At 36.5% G+C, this 22,271-nt stretch overlaps 1 protein-coding gene across 1 annotated transcript; it reads left to right on the forward strand.

Moving 5' to 3' along the window:
- Window positions 1-11,951: 11,951 nt before the first annotated feature.
- On the forward strand, window positions 11,952-12,905 carry LOC110586070 (olfactory receptor 8B3-like). Its single transcript, XM_021696221.2, has one exon. The coding sequence runs from the start codon at window positions 11,952-11,954 to the stop codon at window positions 12,903-12,905; it is 954 nt and encodes a 317-aa protein (XP_021551896.2).
- Window positions 12,906-22,271: the final 9,366 nt, after the last annotated feature.

Genomic DNA, 22,271 nt, shown 5'->3' on the forward strand with positions numbered 1-22,271 from the left:
CTCAGTTAAGCATCTGCCTTTGGCTCAGGTCATGATCTTGGGGTCCTGGGATTGAGTCCTGCATCAGGTTCCCTGCCTAGTGGGGAGCCTGCTTCTCCATCTCCCTCTGCCACAACCCCTTCTTTTGTCTCTCGTCCTCTCTCTCTCAAATAAATAAAAAACATTAAAAAAGAATATGTATTAGATAATCTATTTGTAATCCCATTTTCATCCTGCAATTGGAAAGAATATGTTTCCTTTCAATGCCAGAGGTTGAAGATTCCATAATGACAATCAAGGTTAATCCATTTTGCATATGTAGACATCACATATGAAGAGTCTTTTTTTTTCTTCTTGCAAATTATTTATTTATTTTTTTGATGTAGTGATCCACGGTTCATTGGTTTTGTATAACACCCAGTGCTCCATGCAGTACATGCCCTCCTTAATATCCATCACTGGGCTAACCCATCCCCCCCACCCCCTCCCCTCTAAAACCCTCAGATTGTTTCTCAGAGTCCATAGTCTCTCGTGGTTCATTTCTCCCTCCGATTTCCCCCCTTCATTTTTCCCTTCCTTCTAATGTCCTCCATGCTATTCCTTATGTTCCACAAATAAGTGAAACCATATGATAATTGACATTCTCTGCTTGACTTATTTCACTTAGCATAATCACCTCCACTTCCATCCATGCTGATGTAAAAGTTGGGTATTCATCCTTTCTGATGGCTGAGTAATATTTCATTGTATATATGGACCACATCTTCTTTATTCATTCATCTATTTTTTTTTAAAGATTTTATTTATTTATTTGAGACAGAGAGAATGACAGAGAGAGAGAGAGCACATGAGAGGGGGGAGGGTCAGAGGGAGAAGCGGGCTCCCTGATGTGGGACTCGATCCAGGGACTCCAGGATCATGACCTGAGCCGAAGGCAGTCGCTTAACCAACTGAGCCACCCAGGCACCCCTATTCATTCATCTATTGAAGAACATTTTGGCTCTTTCCACAGTTGGGCTATTGCAGACATTGCTGCTATGAACATTGGGGTGCATATGGCCCTTCTTTTCATTACATCTGTGTCTTTGGGGTAAATACCCAGGGGTGCAGTTGCTGGGTCATAGGGTAGCTCTATTTTTAATTTTTTGAGGCATCTCCACACTGTTTTCCAAAGTGGCTGTACCAACTTGCATTCCTACCAACAGTGTAAGAGGGTTCCCCTTTCTCCACAACCTCTCCAACATTTCTTGTTTCTTGCCTTGTCAATTTTTGCCATTTTAACTGGTGTAAGGTAGTATCTCAATGTGGTTTTGATTTGAATTTCCCTGATGGTTAATGATGATGAACATTTTTTCATGTGTCTATTAGCCATTTGTATGTCTTCTTCAGAGAAGTGTCTGTTCATGTCTTCTGCCCATTTTTTGACTTAATTATTTGTTTTTGGGGTGTTGAGTTTGAGAAGTTCCTTATAGATCTTGGATACCAGCCCTTTATCTGTAAACCAGTTTTCACTGAGCCCATCCCTCGCCACAGGGAGCAGGGCAAGTCTGCCCAAACAGGGTTGCCTGGGTATCAGCATGGCAGGCCCCTCCCCCAGAAGACAGTCTGGGAAAACAAGGGGCCAGCAACCCTACGGTCCCTAGAAAACAGGTGCATCATGCTTGGGTTCTGGTCAATAATTTGGACTCTATACATTCCCTCAACCACCCATCAACAGAATGACTAGGAAGAGGAACCCCCAAAATAAGAAAGACTCAGAGATTATGACTTATGCCACAGATTTACAAATGGATGCAGATATAACCAAGATGTTGGAGATGGAATTCAGGCTAGCAATTGTGAAGACTAGATAGCTAGAATGGAGAAATCGATTAATGGCAACATAGAGTCTCTAAGGGAAGAAATGAAAGCTGAATTGGCAGAACTTAAAAATGCTATCAGTGAGATCCAATCTAATCTAGATAATCTAACAGCTAGGGTAAGTGAGGCAGAAGAACGAATTAGTAACCTGGAAGACCATTTAATAGATAAAAAGGGAAAAGAGGAGGCCAGGGAAAAACAACTCAGAATCCATGAAAATAGAATCAGAGAAATAAGTGACACCATGAAATGTTCCAGTGTCAGAATTATTGGAATCCCTGTGGGAGTGGAGAGAGAGAGAGGGCTAGAAGATATCTTTGAGCAAATCATAGCTGAGAACTTCCCTAATCTGGGGAATGAAACAAACATTCATGTCCTAGAGGCAGAGAGGACCCCTCCCAAGATCAAGGAAAACAGACCAACACCCCAGCATGTAATAGTAAAACTCACAAATCTTAGAACCAAGGAAACCATCTTAAGGGCAGTTAGGGGGAAGAGATTCATTACATACAGAGGTAGGAACATCAGAATAATGTCAGACCTATCCACAGAGACCTGGCAAGCCAGAAAGGCCTGGCAAGACATATTCAGGGTACTAAATGAGAAGAACATGTAGCCAAGAATACTTTATCCAGCAAGGCTTTCATTTAGAATGGATGGAGAGATGCAGAGCTTCCAAGACTGGCAGAAACTGAAAGAATATGTGACCACTAAGCCGGCCCTGCAAGATATATTAAGGGGGTTCTATAAAAGGAGAAAGACCCCAAGAGTGATCTACAACAGAAATTTACAGGGACAATCTATAAAAACAACATCTTCACAGGCAACATGATGACAATTCATATCTTTCAATAATCACTCTCAACGTGAATGGCCTAAACGCTCCCATAAAATGGCACAGGGTTGCAGGTTGGATAAAAAGACAGGACCCATCCATATGCTGCCTACAAGAGACTCATTTTGAACCTAAAGATACATCCAGACTGAAAGTGAAGGGATGGAGATCCATCTTCCATGCCAGTGGACCTCAAAAGGAAGCTGGGGTAGCAATTCTTATATCAGACAAATTAGATTTTAAACTAAAGTCTGTAATTAGAGACACAGAAGGACACTATATCATTCTTAAAGGTTCTATCCAACAAGAAGATCTAACAATTGTAAATATCTATGCCCCCAACATGGGAGCAGCCATCTACATAAGCCAACTGTTAACCAAAATAAAGAGTCATATTGATAACAATACGTTAATTGTAGGTGACCTCAATACTCCACTCTCAGCAACAGACAGATCATCTAAGCTGAAGATCAACGAAGAAACAAGAGCTTTGAATAACACACTGGACCAGATGGACCACATAGATACATACAGAACATTCCACCCTAAAACAATAGAATACTCATTCTTCTTGAGCGCACATAGAACTTTCTCCAGAATAAACCACATACTGGGTCACAAATCACACCAAAAGATTGAGATTATTCCCTGCATTTTCTAGACCATAATGCTTTAAAACTGGAACTCAATCACAAGAAAAAATTTGGCAGAAATTCAAACACTTGGAAGCTAAAGACCACTCTACTCAAGAATGTTTGGGTCAACCAGGAAATCAAAGAAGAACTTAAGCAATTCATGGAAACCAATGAGAATGAAAACACATCAGTCCAAAACCTATGGGATACTGCAAAGGTGGTCCTAAGGGGAAAATACATAGGCATCCAAGCCTCACTCAAAAATATAGAAAAATCCCAAATTCACCAACTAACTCTACACCTTAAAGAACTGGAGAAAAGGCAACAAATGATGCCTAAGCCACACATTAGGAGAGAAATAATTAAGATTAGAGCAGAGATCAATGAATTAGAAACCAGAAACACAGTAGATCAGATCAATGAAACTAGAAGCTGGTTCTTTGAAAGAATTAATAAGATCGATAAACCACTGGCCAGACTTATCCAAAAGAAAAAAGAAAAGACCCAAATTAATAAAATTATGAATGAAAGGGGAGAGATCACGAGTAACACCAAGGAAATGGAAATAATTATTAGAAATTATTATCAACAACTATATGCTAATAAGCTGAGTAATCTGGATGAAATGGATGCCTTCCTGGAAACCTATAAGCTGCCAAGACTGAAACAGGAAGAAACTGACAACCTGAATAGGCCAATAATCAGTAATGAGATTGAAGCAGTGATCAAAAACCTCCCAAAAAACAAGAGTCCAGGGCCTGATGGATTCCCTGGGGAATTCTACCAAACATTCAAAGAAGAAATAATACCTATTTTTCAACTTTGAAATGAATACACTTAAAAATAATAAATTTTCCTTACATATTCCTAAAAAAAAAAAAAAAAGAAAGAATACCTATTCTACTGAAGCTGTTTCAAAAAATAGAAACAGAAGGAAAGCTTCCAGACTCATTCTGTGAGGCCAGCATTACCTTAATCTCCAAACCAGGCAAAGACCCCATCAAAAAGGAAAATTTCAGACTGATATCCCTGATGAATATGGATTCCAAAATCCTCAACAAAATCCTAGCTAATAGGATCCAACAATACATTAAAAGGATCATCCACCATGACCAAGTGGGATTTATCCCCGGGATGCAAGGGTGGTTCAACATTCGCAAATCAATCAATGTGATAGAACACATTAATAAGAGGAGAGAGAAGAACCATATGGTCCTCTCAATTGATGCAGAAAAAGCATTTGACAAAATACAGCATTCTTTCCTGATTAAAACTCTTCAGAGTGTAGGGATAGAGGAAACATTCCTCAAGTGCATAAAATCCATCTATGAAAAACCCACATATGAAGAGTCTTTTTGCAGACTTTTCTCTTTTACCTTTTTACAGTCAAACCAACACATAACTGATCATCAAAATATATTTATTGTATGGCTGGGAAAGTGAAGCTCAGAGTAGTTAGATTTACCTTAAGTCACACAGGTTTATAAAGTAAGAGTTTAGACTAAAATCTTAGCCTTTTGATTTTATGTCTGCTACTCTTTGTAGTCTATTTTGCTCTATTTTATTTTATTTTTTTTAGTTTCAAGTGTTTATTTAAATTCCAATCAACATATGGTGTAATATTATTTTCAGGGCTAAAATTTCATGATTTATCACTTACATCCAACACTCAGTGCTCATCACAGTCAGTTCCCTCCTTAATCGCCATCTCCTATTTAACCTATCTCCCTGCCCACCTCCCCTCCAGCACCCTGTTTGTTGTATTTAGTCAAGAATCTGTTTTATGGCTTGCCCTCTTTTTTCCCCCTATGTTTATTTGTCTTGTTTTTTAAATTTCACATATGAGTGAAATCATACGGTATTTGTCTTATTCTGACTGACTTATGTCACTTAGTATAATACTCTCTAGCTCTATGCACATCTTTGTAAATGGCAATATTTCATTCTTTTTTATGGCTAACATTCCATCGTGTGTGTGTGTGTGTGTGTGTGTGTATGCCACATCTTCTTTATCATTTCATCATTCAGTGGATATCTGGGCTCTTTCAATAATTTGGCTCTTGTTGATAATGCTGCTGTAAATCGGGGTGCATGTGTACCTCGAATCATTATTTTTGTATCCTTTGGATAAATACCTACTTTTGCAATTGCTGGATCATAGATGCGTTCTATTTTTATCCTTTTGAGGACCCTCCATACTGTTTTCAAGAGTGGCTGCACCAGTTTCCTCATCCTCATCAACATCTGTTGTTTCCTGTGCTATTGATTTTATCCATTCTGACAAGTGTGAGATGATATCTCATTGTAGTTTTCATTTGTATTTCCCCGATGATGTGTGATATTCAGCATCTTTTCATGTGTCCATTGGCCATCTGTATGTCTTGTTTGGAAAAATGTGTCTATTCATGTCTTCTGCCCATTTTTAACTGGGTTATTGTTTTTGGGTGTTGAGTTTGATAAGTTCTTTATATATTTTGGATACTAACCCTTTATCAGATAATGTCATTTGCAAATATCTTCTCCCATTCTGAAGGTTGCCTTTTAGGTTTGTTGATTGTTTCCTTCACTGTGCAGAAGCTTTTTATCTTGATGAAGTCCCAAATGTTCATTTTTGCTTTTGTATCCCTTGCCTCCGGAGACAATATATAGTAAGTTGTTATGGCTGATGTCAAAGAGATTACTACCTGTGTTCTCCTCTAGGATGTTGATGGTTTCCTGTCTTACATTTAGATCTTTCATCCATTTTGAATTTATTTTTTTTGTATGGTACAAGAAAGTGATCCAGTTTCATTCTTTTGCATGTTGCTGTCTTGTTTTCTGAACACCATTTGTTGAAGAGACTGTCTTTTTTCCATTTGATATTCTTTCCTGCTTTGTCGAAGATTAGTTGACCATATAGTTGTGGGTCCATATCTGGGTTTTCTATTCTGTACCATTGATCTATGTGTCTGTTTTTGTGCCACAACCATACTGTCTTGATCATTACAGCTTTGTAATGTATCTTGAAGTACAGAATTGTGATGCCTTGCACTTTACTTTCCTTTTTCAAGATTGCTTTGTCTATTCAGGGTCTTTGTGGTTCAATACAAATTTTAGGATTGTTTGTTCTAGCTCTGTGTAAGACGCTGGTGGTATTTTGAGAGAGATTACATTAAATGTATAGCTTGCGGGGCGCCTGGATGGCTCAGTCATTAAGCGTCTGCCTTTGGCTCAGGTCATGATCCCGGGGTCCTGGGATCGAGCCCCATATCGGACTCCCTGCTTCTCCCTCTCCCACTCCCCCTGCTTGTGTTCCCTCTCTCGCTGTGTCTCTCTCTGTCAAATAAATAAATAAAATCTTTAAAAAAATAAAAAATAAATGTATAGATTGCTTTGGGTAGTACAGACATTTTAACATATTTATTCTTCCAATCCATGAGCATGGAATGTCTTTCCATTTGTTTTTGTCATCTTGTATTTCTTTCATCAGTGTTTCATAGTTTTCAGAGTGCAGATCTTTTACCTCTTTGTGTGGTTTATTCCTAGGTATCTTACGGTTTATGGTGCAATTGTAAGTGGGATTGATTCCTTGATTTCTTTTTCTACTGCTTCATTATTGGCATATAGAAATGCAATAGATTTCTCTATATTGATTTTGTATCCTTCATCTTTAACTGAATTTGTGTGTCAGTTCCTGCAACTTTTTGGTGGATTCTTTGGGTTTTCTATGTAGAGTACTATGTTGTCTGCAAATAGTGAAAGTTTGACTCCTTTCTTCCAGATTTGGATGCCTTTTATTTCTTTTTGTTGTCTGATTGCTGATGCTAGGACTTCTAGTACTGTATTAAATATTAATGGTGAGAATGGGCATCCTGGTCGTGTTCCCGACTATAAAGGAAATTCTGTCCCCGCCCTCCCCAGGATGATATTATCTGTGGAGTTTTATATGTGGCTTTTACTATGTTGAGGTATGTTCTCTCTACCCTAATTGGTTGAGGGTTTTTATCACGAATGGATGTTGTACTCTGTCAGATGCTTTTTCTGCCTCTATTGAGAAGATCATATGGTTCTTATCCTTCCTTTTATAAATGTGGTGTATTATATTGGTTGTTTTGCAAATATTGAACTACCCCTGCAGCCCAGGAATACCTCTCACTTGATCATGACGAATGATTATTGTAATGTACTGCTAGATTCTATTTACTAGTATTTTGTTGAGATTTTTTGCGTCCATGTTCATCAGGGATATTGGCCTGTAGTTCTCTTTTTTAGTGGAGTCTTTGTCTGGTTTTGGATTCAGGGTAATGCTAGCCTCATAGATGAGTTTGTAAGTTTCCCTTGCATTTGTATTTTTTTGGAATAGTTTGTGAAAAATAGGTATTAACTCTTCTTTAAATGTTTGGTAGAATTTCCCTGTGTAGCCACCTGACCCTGGCCTTTTGTTTTTTGGGAGATTTTAAATTACTAATTCAGTTTCTCTGCTGGTTATTCATCTGTTCTACTTTTCTATTTCATCCTGTTTCAGTTTTCTTAGCTTTTATGTTTCTAGGAATTTATCTATTTCTTCCAGATTGCCCAGTTTGTTGGCATATACTTTTTAATATTATTCTCTTGTAATTCTTTGTTCTGTGGTGTGGCATTGTATGATCTCAGTCTTTTTGTACTTGTTGAGGTCTGATCTGTGTGTGATCTCTTCTGGGGAATGACCCACATGCACTTGAAAAGAATGTATATTCTGCTGCTTTAGGATGAAATGTTCTGAATATATCAGTAAAATCCATCTGGTTTAGTGTGTCATTGAAAGCAATTGTTTCCTTATTGATTTTCTGCTTAGATGATGTGTCCATTGATGTAAGTTGGGTGTTAAAATCACCTACTATTTAGTATTATTATCAATGAGTTCCTTTATGTTTGTTATTAATTGTTTGATATATTTGGGTGCTCCCATGTTGGGGGTATAAATATTTACAATTGCTTTATCTTCTTGTTGGGTAGTCCCCCTAATTATTATATCGTACCCATCTTCATCTCATGTTACAGTCTTTGATTTAAAATCTAGTTTGTCTGATATAAGTATTGCTACTCTGGCTTTCTTTTGACATCCTTGCATGGTAAATATTTCTCTATTCCCTCACTTTCAATCTACAGGTGTCTTTAGGTCTAAAATGAGTTTCTTTTAGGCAGCATATAGATGGGTCTTGTTTTTTTATCCATTCTGATACTCTATGTCTTTTGATTGGAGCATTCACTCCATTTACATTCTGAGTAATTATTGATAGATATTAATTTAGTGCTATTTTATTACTTGTTTTGTGTTGTTTCTGGAGATTTTCTCTTTTCCTTTCTAGTCTCTGTTGCTTTTGGTCTTACTTTCCCAGTCAGAGTCTACTTTAATATTTCTTGCAGGGCTGATTTAGTGGTCACAAATTCCTTTAGTTTTTGTTTGGGAAACTCTTTATCTCTCCTTCTATTCTGAATGATAGCCTTGTTGGATAGAGTATTCTTGCCTGTAATTTTTCCCTTTCAGGACAATGAATATATCATGCCACTTTCTTCTGGCTTGCCAAGATTCTCTTGACAGATCTGCTGCTAATCTTATTGTCTTCCCTTGTAAGTTAGGGACTTCTTTTGTCTTGCTGCTTTTACAATTTTCTTTTTTTGTTTGATAAAATATTTTCTTATAAGAACTTCTTTGGGCATTATTTTTGACAACTGTGTGATGATAATTATTTGGGAATATTGAAAAATCGATATACTTAGGCATAGAGGAAAGACTGCTTAAAAGACCAGAGGTATCATAAAGCATAATGATTAAATAGGAACCAGATATCACAGTCGTAATTCAAGTTTACAGGTGATTCAGCAGCCAATAAATTTGTGTTAAGTCCCCAAATATAGGGTTAGAGCATTTTATATCTCACCTGCTTATATAAGCATTGTTCCTGGAAATTGGTATAGACCTGAGTCTGAAGCGGAAGTCAGGTTAGTTAGGTTAAGTAAAGTGGAGAGTGGATAAGTAGTTGACCCTTGGACTTGTGTGTGTATGTGTGTGTATTTATTATGCAATTTTTCTTGATTTTACCTTACTATAAGTAAGTCACAGTATTGGAACGTTGCCATAATTTGTGATTTTTTCAGTTAAATTTGAATATGCTTCCTGGTTCTTTCTCACTCTCCTACTGGGGTTTCTTAAATGCATACATTGATCCACTTGGTAGTATCCAATAAGTACCTCAGGCTTTCTTCACTATTTTTCATTCTTTTTTCATTTGCCCTTCTGATTGAATAATTTACAGTGACCTTTAATCAAATTCAGTGATCTTTTCTTTTGTTCGATCTCATTTGCTCTTGAACCCCTGCTGAATATTTCAGGTCAGTTATTGTATTTTTCAGCTCAATGATTTTGGTTTAATACTTTTAAGTTTTCTGGCTCTGTGTTGAAATTTTCTCTTGGTTGTGTATTATTCTCTGACTCCAGTGAACATCTTTATGACAGTTATTTTGAATTCTCTGTCAGGTATATCACATCTTTTTATTTCATAGAGGCAGTTTGTGGAGATTTCTCTTATTCCTTTTTGGAAAGTATTTCAACCTGTCTTCATTTTCATTTACTCTCTGCATTGGTGTCTGCACATTAGACAAAATGCCCATCTATCCTAATATTCATGGTCTTGCCTTGGACTCAAGAAGGTATCACCAATATGCCTGATCAGAGACTTTGGAAGCCTCTCAAATTTGTGCAGTCTAATTCTCTTTCTTTGTTCTTAGTTGCTACCTACCCCCACCACCACCCCGCCCCAGGCTTCCATTGTGGGCTGAGTTGCATCTGTGATCTAAAACAAGCAAGACTGAAGCCAATTCCTCAGGTAGCTCACAGATAAGTTGGGTTATTAGCGTGTGGTGCACATTTTCCCCTCACCCTAGAGAAGTTGTAGGAAAGGGGTTTTTAATTGCTTTCTCTATACTGAGCCTGGGTGAGGAACTCTGATGACTTCCAGCACAAAACACCATCTTTTTTGTCTCTCTCCCTGGGCAGCTAAAGTATGCTGTGTCTTGTGTCCCCTCTGCTTTCTGACACAGACTATCTAGAAGCCAGTCTTCTGGGCACACCTAATAAAGGTTGGGGCATTGGACACATGATGTATTTCTTTTCCTCCCCAGGAAAAGCCAGAAACTGGGGGGGTTGTGTCCCAATTTGAAGGTGCTGTGCAAGGAAAAGTGTTAGAACAAGAGGATATCTAGAATTTCCCTAACATTTCCAATATGACTAGATTCATTGTTTAACTGGGAATAGGACTACCTTAACTACTGACTGGATTTCTTATAAAGGAATATGTATGTGAGACTTTTTGAATCAGGGTGTTCATGGAGGGTAGAAGGTTCTAGAGCTTCCCCTTCTGCCATGTTGCTGACCTGGAAATGGGAATTTATTTTTGGCTCCTCTCAGGGGATGTCCAATCCCTACAGTGGAGCATAATCTTGAGTAAAATTTTGAGTCCCTAAGGAATTAGAGACACATTCTGGTCCTTTGTGTAAATACATCCCTTCAAGACCCCATTACCCCAGAAACCATTCCCTGCGGAAGAGACCGAGCAAGCTTCTGCCCTGTTTATAACTGAGGACATTATATCATTACACTCACTTTAAGTCTTCTGTGATTTACCAAGTGGCAAAAATGGTAATAATAAAAGGTGTTTATTTTGGTCTGCTGCTTGAGAGGACACATAAACAGAAATTGTTATCTGTGGTTCAAAAGGATTTCCAGAGCTGCTCAGAAATTAAGTGTGGGCTGCATCCTCATAGAATCAAGGGCAGAAAAGGTACAGAGACCAAATCTTCCCTTTCAGGACCACAGGGGTAATACTGGTAAGGAAGGACCAAGGTGTTCCTTCTTGCCTAAGGAAGGTGAGTTTCTGAATTCCATTTATATTCATGTCTTCCTTTTGTGATGGAAGTCCAGAGATCTAAGATATGCCATTTTCCCCCAGTTTTTGCAGTCCTCAGACTCACATGAAATTGATAGAAGGACCTGTTTGAGGGGAGGGTGGTGGTGCAGGGAAGGTTCAGAGACATTATTAGGTTTCAAGGATGAAATATATTGGTCAGTTCCATGGACAGAACTCTCACTTTTGTACATTTATGGTTTCTACTCTGTGACGTGGGGCAGGAACTTAAACTCCCCTAGACTCTGGTCCTTTATTTTTGGATTAGAACAATGTTCTTCATTCCCACAACACCAAATCCAATCCCCATTAAGGCCAGCACCAGGTTGGTGGGGTTGCTGCCTCTATTTTACTGGTTAGGGGAGGGGTCACGTGGTCATAGAAATGAAATGAGAGAAGGTGATTCTCTCCTGGTCCAATCTTCTCCCTTAACCTTTGGTTTTCACAGCAGTCCTGTTGGCATATAGAAGCACTGGCCTTCATACTGTAGGCCAGTTTTTGAATGTTTTTGCTTATAAAGCTTATTAAGTCTCTAATGAGGGAATGTCCAAGTAACTAGGGTCATGATAATAGTTAAGCATTTTCTGTTGGTCCAGGGTGGGCTAGTCTCCAACATTCCCAGTACAAACCCAACTCCCGTGAGAAGAGATATGGTGGGAGAAGTTGAATTGTTCTCTGTGTAACTTTTCCTCCTGTGTTCACAGATTCCCTTGGAGAAGAATGACTGCTGGAAATGCTTCTTTTATGACTGAATTCATTCTGGTAGGGCTAACAGACTTACCATATCTCCAGCTCCCCCTCTTCTGCCTGTTTCTACTCATGTATGTGGTCACTGTGTTGGGAAATTTGTGCTTGATAACTCTAACTGGGCTGAATTCACACCTCCACACCCCCATGTACTTTTTCCTCTTCAATTTGTCCTTCATAGACCTCTGTTATTCTTCTGTGTTTACACCCAAAATGCTGACTAACTTTATATCAAAGAACATAATCTCTTACGGTGGATGCATGACCCAGCTTTACTTTCTCTGTTTTTTTGGCATTTCTGAAGCTTATGTGCTGACGTCAATGGCCTATGATTGCTATGTGGCCATCTGTAACCCACTTTTGTATAATGTTGTCATGTCCCCTAAAGTGTGTTCCAGCCTTATGCTTGGCTCATATTTGATGGCATTTTCAGATGCCACGGCTCACACAGGATGCATGCTGAGACTGACCTTCTGTGATGCAAACACCATCAACCATTATGTTTGTGATATCCTCCCTCTGCTCCAGCTCTCCTGCACCAGCACTTATGTCAATGAGCTGGTGGTTTTCATTGTGGCGGGCATCAGTGTGATTGTATCCAGTGTCACCATCTTTGTCTCTTATGGTTTCATCCTCTCCAGCATCCTGCGCATCAGCTCCCCCGAGGGTAAGTCCAAAGCCTTCAGCACCTGCAGTTCGCACATAGTTGCTGTTTCTCTCTTCTTTGGATCAGGTGCATTTATGTATCTTAAGCCATCTTCTGCTGGGTCTATGGATGAGGGAAAAATCTCCTCTGTCTTTTATACCAATATGGTTCCCTTGATGAACCCCTTCATTTACAGCTTGAGAAACAAAGACATTAAATGTGCTGTGAGAAAAACTTTGGGTAAGAAACAGTTTAGATCAGAAACAGTGTCGTCTGTGTAGTTTGTTACACAGAAGCAGATTCTGTGTGTTTAAATAAAATACATTGACTTGCAACCTTGTTTGCCTATTTTTTTCCTTAACATGGTAAAGGAAGTTTGAGTCTTCTATTTTTAGTCTCTATGAAGTAGGTCTTCTTTTTTTCCTCACCTATACCACAATATTTTCTCCACCTCTTTGTTCTGTTTAGTAATTACATTAACTAAAACATGTTGTCTTTTTTTTCCCCCCGTTGTCATTCTGAACTCCCCCCCCCCTCCCCACCTTGGAACATGATGAGTAGTCTTCAAAGTTGAATTAGGTACCAGTAGCATGACATTTTATTATTTGGCTGTTCTTACCTGCCACTTGGTATTAGAAGCATGTTTCAGATACTCTGTTTGTACTCCCATTTTCCATCCTCCAATTATCTAGAATATGTCTCCTTTAAATGACAGAGATTGAAGATTGTATAAAGACAATCAAGGTTGATCCATTTTGCCTATGTAGACATTATGTATCAAATGTCTTTTAGCAGACTTTTATTTTTTACCTTTATACAGCCAAACCAACACATAACTGATCATCAAAATATATTTATTGTATGGATGGGAAAGTGAAGCTTGGAGTAGTTAGATTTATCTAAAGTCACACAGCTACATAAAGTAACAGTTGCCCTAAATTCTTGGCCTTCTCATTTCAGTTCTACTCCTTTTTATAGTCTGTTTTGCTCTACTTTATTCTGTTTGTTTGTTTGTTTGTTTCTAGTTTTTATTTAAATTCCACTTAGTTAACATACAGTGTAATATTAGTTGCAGGTATAGAATATCATGATTATCACTTATATACAACACCCAGTGCTCATCACAACCAGTTCCCTCCTTAATCCCCATCACCCATTTAACCCATCTCCCCACCCACCACCCCTCCAGTAATCCTCAGTTTGTTCTCTATAGTTAAGAGTCTGTTTTATGGTTTGTCTCTCTTTTAACCTCCTATTCATTTGTTTTGTTTCTTCAATTCCATATATAAGTGAAATTTATATGGTATTTGTCTTTCTCTGACTAACTTATTTCACTTAGCATAATAATCTCTATCTCCATCCAGGACATTGCAAATGGCAAGATATCATTCTTTTTCATGGCTGAATAATATTCCATTTTTTATCTTTATCCATTCATCAGTCAATGGACATTTTGGCCCTTTCCATAATTTGGGTATTGTTGATAATGCTGCTATAAACATTGGGGTGCATGTATCCCTTTGAATCATTATTTTTTTTATCCTTTGGGTAAATACCTAATAATATAATGATGGATCATAGGTTAGTTCTATTTTTAATTTTCTGAGGAACTTCCATACCATTTTCCAGAGTGGCTGCACCAGTTTGCATTCCCACCAACAGTGTAAGAGTGTTCCCCTTTCTCTGCATCCTCTCCAACACCTGTTGTTTCCTCACTTGTTAATTTTAGCCATTCTGATAGGTGTAAGATGATATCTCATTGTAGTTTTGATTTGTATTTCCCTGATAATCATGATGTTGAGCATCTTTTCATTTGCCTCTTGGACATCTGTATGTTTTTGGAGAAATGTCTATTCGTGTCTTCTGCCCATTTTTAACTGGGTTATTTTTTGGGTGTTGAGTTTGGTAAGTTCTTTATATTTTGGATTCTAATCCTTTATTAGATGTGTCATTTGTAAATATCTTTTCCCATTCAGAAATTGCCTTTTAGGTCTTTTTTTATTTTTTACTTTGCTGTAAGAAGCTTTTTATCTTGATGAAGTTGCAATAATTTATTTTTGCTTCTGTATCCCTTGCCTCAGGAGACGTATCTAGTAAGAAGTTGTTATGGCTGATGTCAAAGAGGTTTCTACCTGTGTTCTCCTCTAGGATTCTGATGGTTTCCTGTCTCACATTTAGATCTTTCATCCATTTTGAATTTATTTTTGTGTATCGTGTAAGCAAGTGGTCCTGTTTCATTGTTCAGTTTTCCCAACACTATTTTTTGAAGAGACTGTCTTTTTTTCACTTGATATTCTTTCCTGCTTTGTTAAAGATTAGTTGACCATACAATTGAGGGTCCATTTCTGGATTTTCTATCTTATTCCATTGATCTATGTGTCTCTTTCTGTGCACACCATACTGTCGTGATCACTACAGCTTTGTAATATAATCTGAAGTATGGAATTGTGTTGCCTCCATCTTTGGTTTTCTTTTTCAAGGTTGCTTTGACTATTCAGGGTCTTTTATGGGTCCATACAGATTTTAGGATTGTTTTTTCTAGCTCTGTGAAAAATGCGGTTGGAATTTTGATAGGGATTGCATTAAACGTATAGATTGCTTTGGGTAGTATACACATTTTAACAGTATTTGCTCTTTCAATCCATGAACATGGGATGTTTTTCCATTTCCTCATATGAAAAACTCACAGCTATTGTCATCCTCAACTGGGAAAAACTGGGAACTTTTCCTCTTTGGTCAGGAATAAGACAGAGATGTCCACTCTCACCACTGTTATTTAATATTGTAGTGGAAGTCCTAGCCTTTCAGCAATCAGACAACAATAAGAAATAAAAGACATCCATATTAGCAAGGAAGAAGTCAAACTTTCACTATTTGCAGATGCAATGATACTCTAGTAGAAAACCTGAAAGACCACCAAAAAATTGCTAGAACTGATATACGAATTCAGTAAAGTCACAAGATCAAAGTCAATGTACAGTAATCTGTTGCATTTCTATACACCAATAATTAAGCAGCACAAAGAGAAATCAAGGTATTGATCCCATTTACAATTGCACCCAAAACCATAAGATACCTAGGAATAAGCCTAATCAAAGAGGTAAATGATCTTTACTTTGAAAACTTTAAAACACTTATGAAAGAAATTGAAGATGACACAAAGAAATCTTTTAATATTATCTTTTATTTTATTATTTTAATAATATCTTGCTTAGAGGAAACATTTTTAATTTTGATAATGTCCAATTTAACTGTTTTACTTTATGAAGTTTTTTTTATCATGACTTAGAAAAATTTCCCTAAGCCTAGGTCAGAAACCTTTTTCTTTTTTTTCTTCTCTTATAAAAGTCTCAAGGTTTTATGTTTTACATTTATAAATTATGTTTATTATCTATCATGTCTGAAGTAAGTTGCAGATTTTTGTGTAGCTGCCTGTTTTCAGGTTTAGAAAGTTCCCTTTTACTTAGGTATTTTATACAAAATAGTAAACTCACATTGTAATTTATCAAATATTTTTCTGTATTTATTCAGATGATCTTATAGTTTTCCTAATTACTCTTTTTTTGATATGATGAGTTACTCTGATTGATATTCAGATATTAAGCCAGGCTTGTATTCCCATGGTTAAACATTAGTTTTTGTGATATATTTTTACTTTTATATATTTGGATTCAATGTGCAAAAACTAAAAAGTTACATCTATGATTATGAAGAGCATTGGTCTACAGTTTTCTTGTAATGATTTTGGTTTTGGTATCAGTGTATTACATGTTGTATAGAATGAATTTTCATGTTTATCCTTTTTAATTTTTACAAGAGATTGTGTAGAATTGTATTATTTCTCCTAGAAATGTTTGGAAGGATTTAACAATGAAATTATCTAGATATACCTAGTGCTTTTTTCATGGGAAAGTTTTTAACTGAAATTTCAAGTTCTTTAATAGATATAAAGCCACTGTAGATATCTACTTCTTAAGTAAGCTTTGGAAGCTTGTGTGTTTCAGCAAACTTATCCATTTAATTGGTTGTCAAATTTATTAGCATAAATTTGTTCATAATATTCCCTTACTGTCCTTTTAAGTCCATAGGATCTGTGGTAATAACCTCTTATGTTTCTGTGGTATCAGTAATGTTTGCCTTTCTCTTTTTGCTTATTCAGTCTGGCTAGAGGATTATCATCTTAACTGATCTCAATAACAGAGGTTTTAGATTAATTGATTTTATATATTGTCCTTTGTTTCCTATTTTATTGCTTTTCGCCCTTACATTTATCATTTAATCTTTCTGCATATTTGGGGTTTATTTTTTTAAAAGATTTATTTATTAATTTGAGAAAAAGAGAGCAAGAGCATGGGGGGAAGGGCAGAGGGAGAGAATCTTCAAGCAGCCTCCCTACTGAGCATGAAGTCCATCGTGGGGCTCAATCTCACCAACCATGAGATCATGACCTGACCCAAAACCAATAGTCTGTTGCTTAACCAACTGAGCTACCCAGGCATCCCTAGGGTTTATATTTATTGTGTGTGTGTGTGTGGTTTCATGAGACAGAGATATAAACCTTTGGCTTGAAATATCTCTTCTTGTCCAGTAGAGGTACTTAGGTGCCTAAATTGCATGTAAATACTATATTTAACTATATTACATATGTTTTGACAAGTTTTGTTTTTATTTTTATTCACTTCAAAATGTTTTCTGATTATTTCTTTTCATTTCATCTTTATTTTTTTAGAGTTTAGTGTTATTTTTCTAGTAAAAGCTTTACTGATATGATTCAATATTTAAATTAAATGGTTTACACTTTACTCACAGAGTTGTGTAACCATTGCCACAGTATATTTTGGGATCTTTTCACCATTCCCAAAGGAAGTTCCATATCCATCAGTCTCCTATTCCTCATCCCAACCTAATCAACCACCAATCTCATTTCTGTCTCTATAGGTTTGAATGCCCTGGATATTTTATGCAAATGGAATAATAAAAATGTGATCTTTTGTGACTGGCTTTTCTTACTTGGCTTACTCTTTTCAAAATTCCTCCATGTTGTAAAGTGTAAAGGCACTTGGTTTCTTTTTTTGCGAGTACTACTCCATTAGATGGATACACTGCATTTTGTGGTGTAAATTTTGTTGAATTCCAATTTATCTATTTTTTCTTTTGTCATTTGTGCTGTAGGTGTCATATTTAAGAAGTCATTGCTGAACCCAAGGTCACAATGTCTTGCTCAGATATCTTCTTCTATAAGTTTTATGGTACTACTTATATATGTATCTATGATTTATTTGGAGTTAATTTTGTTTCTTGTGTGAGATAAGGGTCCAATTTCATTTCTTTAAATTTGAACATCCACTTGTTCCAGCATTTGTAGAAGAGATTATTGGCTCTCTATAGAACATCTTGGCACCCATGTTGAAAATCAAGTGACTATTAATGTGAGAGTTATTTTTGCATTCTCCTCATTGAAATAAATGAGTCATATATATGCACCTGTCATGAATTTAAATGCAGTCAATTTATCTCTATACTCTAGCTCTTTGTTTTCCTTTCACATGTCACTTGTATGAGTTCTTTACCACATTTGCATTTGAGCCTTTCTATTCCACTTGGTTAGCACTTAGAAACAAAGGGGTAGTGGTGGTATTAAAATGTTTTCAAGCTACGATATTGATGAATTTTGATTACACAGAGGCATAAGATTGTTGGTGGGAAGGAATAAGGAACAGCCTTAAAATTTTTCTCTCCCTGAATTAACTAGTCTTTGAACAGTGCTGTGTGTATTAGATGTCCAGAACACATTCATCTTCTAATGGGAAGTTTGTACTATCTGATGAACATCATCCCAATTCCACCTCTCCTCAGCACCTGGTAACCACCTTTCTATTCTCTGTTTCTTTGAGTCTGGCTTTTTTAGGTTCCACATACAAGTGATAGCATACAGTATTTATCTTTCTCTGCCTAGTTTATTTCACTAGGCAAGTCCTCTAGGACCATCTATGGTGTTGCAAATGGCAGAATTTCATTATTTCTCATGGCTGAATAATACTCCATTGTATATGTATACCACATACTTGGAATTTACTAAGAGAGTAGGTCTTAAAAGTTCTCACCACAAAAAAGAAATGGTAATTATGTAACTAATGGTAATTATGTAACCACTAATACTGCTGTGGTAACCATATGGCCATATATGTTTATCAAATAAACATGTTGTACACTTAAAGCTACACAGTGTTATATGTCAATTATATCTAAATAAATCTGGAAGAAAAAGAATTCAAATGCTTCTCACATTGACATAAGGGTAAGTGAAAGGAGAATGCAAAATAATTACCAAATTTTTCTTCAAGCATATTAAAATGTATAGTATTTTTTTGCATTTTTAAAAGTGAGACAAATTTATATATATATATATATCTGTCAAGGATCTTAATTTGACTTTAAAAAAAATATTCACTCATATGTGGAATTTAAGAAACAAAACAAACGGATGGCAGGGGAGGGGAAAAAGAACAGAAAACCAAGAAACAGACTCTTAACTATAGAGAACAAATTGATGGTTATCAGAGGGGAGGTGGGTGGGGAAATGGGTTAAATAGGTGATGGGGATTAAGGAATGCACTTGTTGCAGTGAGCAGCAGGTGTCCTATGGAAGTGTTGAATCGCTAAATTCTACACCTGAAACTAAATTTACACTGTATGTTAACCTACTGGAAATTAAATAAAAACTTAGAAAGAAAAAAGAAAATAAATATTCCTAAAGCCTTGGGATATTCCTTACAACATTTTTTTGTCCTTTTAAATTGATTCAAATGTTGTCTAAGACAAAAGTCCCCATCAGAGGGAGCTATTTACTTAGATTATCACTGAAACATTAATTTCCAATTGATAGGGACCTCCTTGGACCACATAACTCTATACCTTAATTCATAGGGAGAAGTAAAACATTAAATTTCACACTGTTACAGTTTTGATACAGAAGAAAATTCTTATTTTTAGGACAGTTGTAACTGTAAGAAGGCTTTCCCCTGAAGACCCAAGTGTTCCTTCTCTTTTTTACTATGAGTTATATTCTAAATTGTGTAGAAAATTTATGAATTAGAAAATCTCAGAGGCAACACATTTTTCCTAGAAGTGAATTGATAGGACAGTTGATACCCAAAACGGCAAATCTCATATTGCTGCACTTCTCTTTGAATAATACATGTACTCTCACATTGTGGGATTTGTTAGGACACATTCCTGAGTTTTACTGTTGTCCAGAAATGCAACAGTTTATTTGCTTTACACCCAGGATTTTTATATTTTTGACCTCAGAGATTCATTTTATTTATTTATTTATTTTATTTTTTTTAAAGATTTTATTTATTTATTTGACAGAGAGAGAGACAGCGAGAGAGGGAACACAACCGGGGGGGGGGGGGGGGGGGGGGAGAAGCCAGCTCCCTGCTGAGCAGGGAGCCCGATGTGGGACTCGATCCCAGGACTCTGGGATCCTGACCTGAGCCGAAGGCAGACGCCTAACAATTGAGCCACTCAGGTGCCCAGAAATTTCATTTTATGACAAGATTTGAGTACAGGAAAGAGTAGCTCTTAATCATGACCACTTATTTTTGAGCAGGGGATGGGAATTAAATGTACTGGTCACACAAGTCATGGATTGGCAGATCCTTTTTCTCCTTCTTCATTTTTACTGATTCCAAGAGAAAAATAAAGTCAGGGTAGCCAGCTCTTAATCGTAACTTCCATTTGCAGTTTTATAGTTATACTTTCTTCAAGATGGGGAGCTTTGGTTTTTATAAGGATGCCCATGAAGGGAGCCTAGTGTCTCTTTTTAAATACCACACGCAGTAGTGGAGTTTTCTAGCAGGATTTCTAACCTCATTTCATATAGTTAATAATCTACTCTTTACCCTGGATCCCTTTCCAAAATGTTGCATCTTGAATCCCCCCCCCCCCCCCCCCCGCCTTTTAACCTAATTTTGTGAGTATAGAAGTTTCAAAATCATATGTGGTATGTTGGAAAGATCCTAAACACGGATCTTAGATATAAATCTTAGATATTAAATATAAAGAATGAAGAAAGACCTTTAAAGTCTGCTATCTTCTATCGACTGAATGTTTGTGCCTTCCCCAAATTCCTATGTTGAAACTTAGTCCTTCCTGTGATGGTATTAGGAGGTGAGAACTCTGCTGGTTGATTAGGTCATGAGGGTGGAGCCTTCATGAATGGGATCAATGCCCTTATAAAAGAGATATCAGAGAGTTCCCTTTTTTTCTTGTTCATGTGAGAAGAAGTCAAGCAGTCTATGAACCAGGAAGAGAGACCTCACCAGAGATGAAATCTCCTGGTGCCTTGATCTTGGACTTCCCAGACTCCAGAACTGTGAGAAATAAATTTCTCTATAAGCCATCATCCATGGATTTGTTATAGCAGCCCAAAGAGACCAATACATGCCTAAGTGTTTTTTTCCATCTTTCTCCCTTTAGAGTTGACATTAAGGAAGGCACTTGATGTAATGAGCACTGGGTGTATATGCAACTGATGAATCACTAAATTCTACCCCTGAAACTAATAATACAGTATATGTTAACTAAGTTTAATTTAAATAAAAAATTTAAATACAAATCCATAATTGTTGTAGGCACAAATCATTGTTTTGTGTTTGGAGCCATATTTTATTTTGAGCAGTTTACACATTGGGAGAAATTCAGAGTCTGATTGCTTTTTTACTACTACTAGAATCCCCTCTATATAAGTAAAGAATGATGCCCTTCTGCCCTTCTCCCCTACTAAATATAAGTGTGTATGTAAATATATGCTTATGTATTCTTCAGATGAATAAGAGTTCAGAATTCATCAGGGATACTAGCTTCTAATTTACTTTCCTTTTAGTGTTTTTGTCTGGATTTTTTATCAGGGTAATGCTGGCCTCATACAATGGATTTGAAAATCTACCCTGTTCTTTAGTTTTATGGGAGAGTTGAGAAGGACTGGTGTTAATTCTTCTTTAAATATTTGGTAGAATTTATGCTTGAAGCTTGGATTTTCTTTGTTGGGAGGTTTTAGATTATTGATTTAATCACAATACCAGTTATGGTTCTTTTCAGAATTTTTATGTATTCATGATTCATTTTTGGCAGGTTGTATGTTTTTAGGAGTTTATTAATTTCATCTAGATTATCCACTTTTTGGTGTATAAATGTTCATATAATTTTATGATCATTTTCTTTTTATTTCTGTGGCATCAGTTGTATTGTCTTCTCTTCCATTTCTGATTTTACTTATTTGAGTCTTTTCTCTTTTTTCTTATTTAGACTTGCTAAGGGCTTACCAGTTTTATCTTTTAAAACAGCCATTATTTTCAGTGATTTTACTATTATTTTCTATTTTCTATTTGGTGTATTTCTGCTTAATTTGTTCTTTTCTTTCTAGTTACTTGAGGTATAAAGGTAGGTTGATTTGAGTCTCTCTTCTTTTTTAATGTAGGTGTTCATCATAATAGATTTCCTTCTTAGTATAGATAACTTTGTAGTATACGTGTGTAAGCCTAGAACAGACCCTACATATTTCCCTACTTGGTCCTATACTCAAATACATTATTCTTTTTCTTCCAGATTTATTGATTTAAAGAAATATTTCTGACATCTTG

This window comes from Neomonachus schauinslandi, chromosome 11 (assembly GCF_002201575.2).
Source record: "Neomonachus schauinslandi chromosome 11, ASM220157v2, whole genome shotgun sequence".
NCBI lineage: Eukaryota > Metazoa > Chordata > Mammalia > Carnivora > Phocidae > Neomonachus > Neomonachus schauinslandi.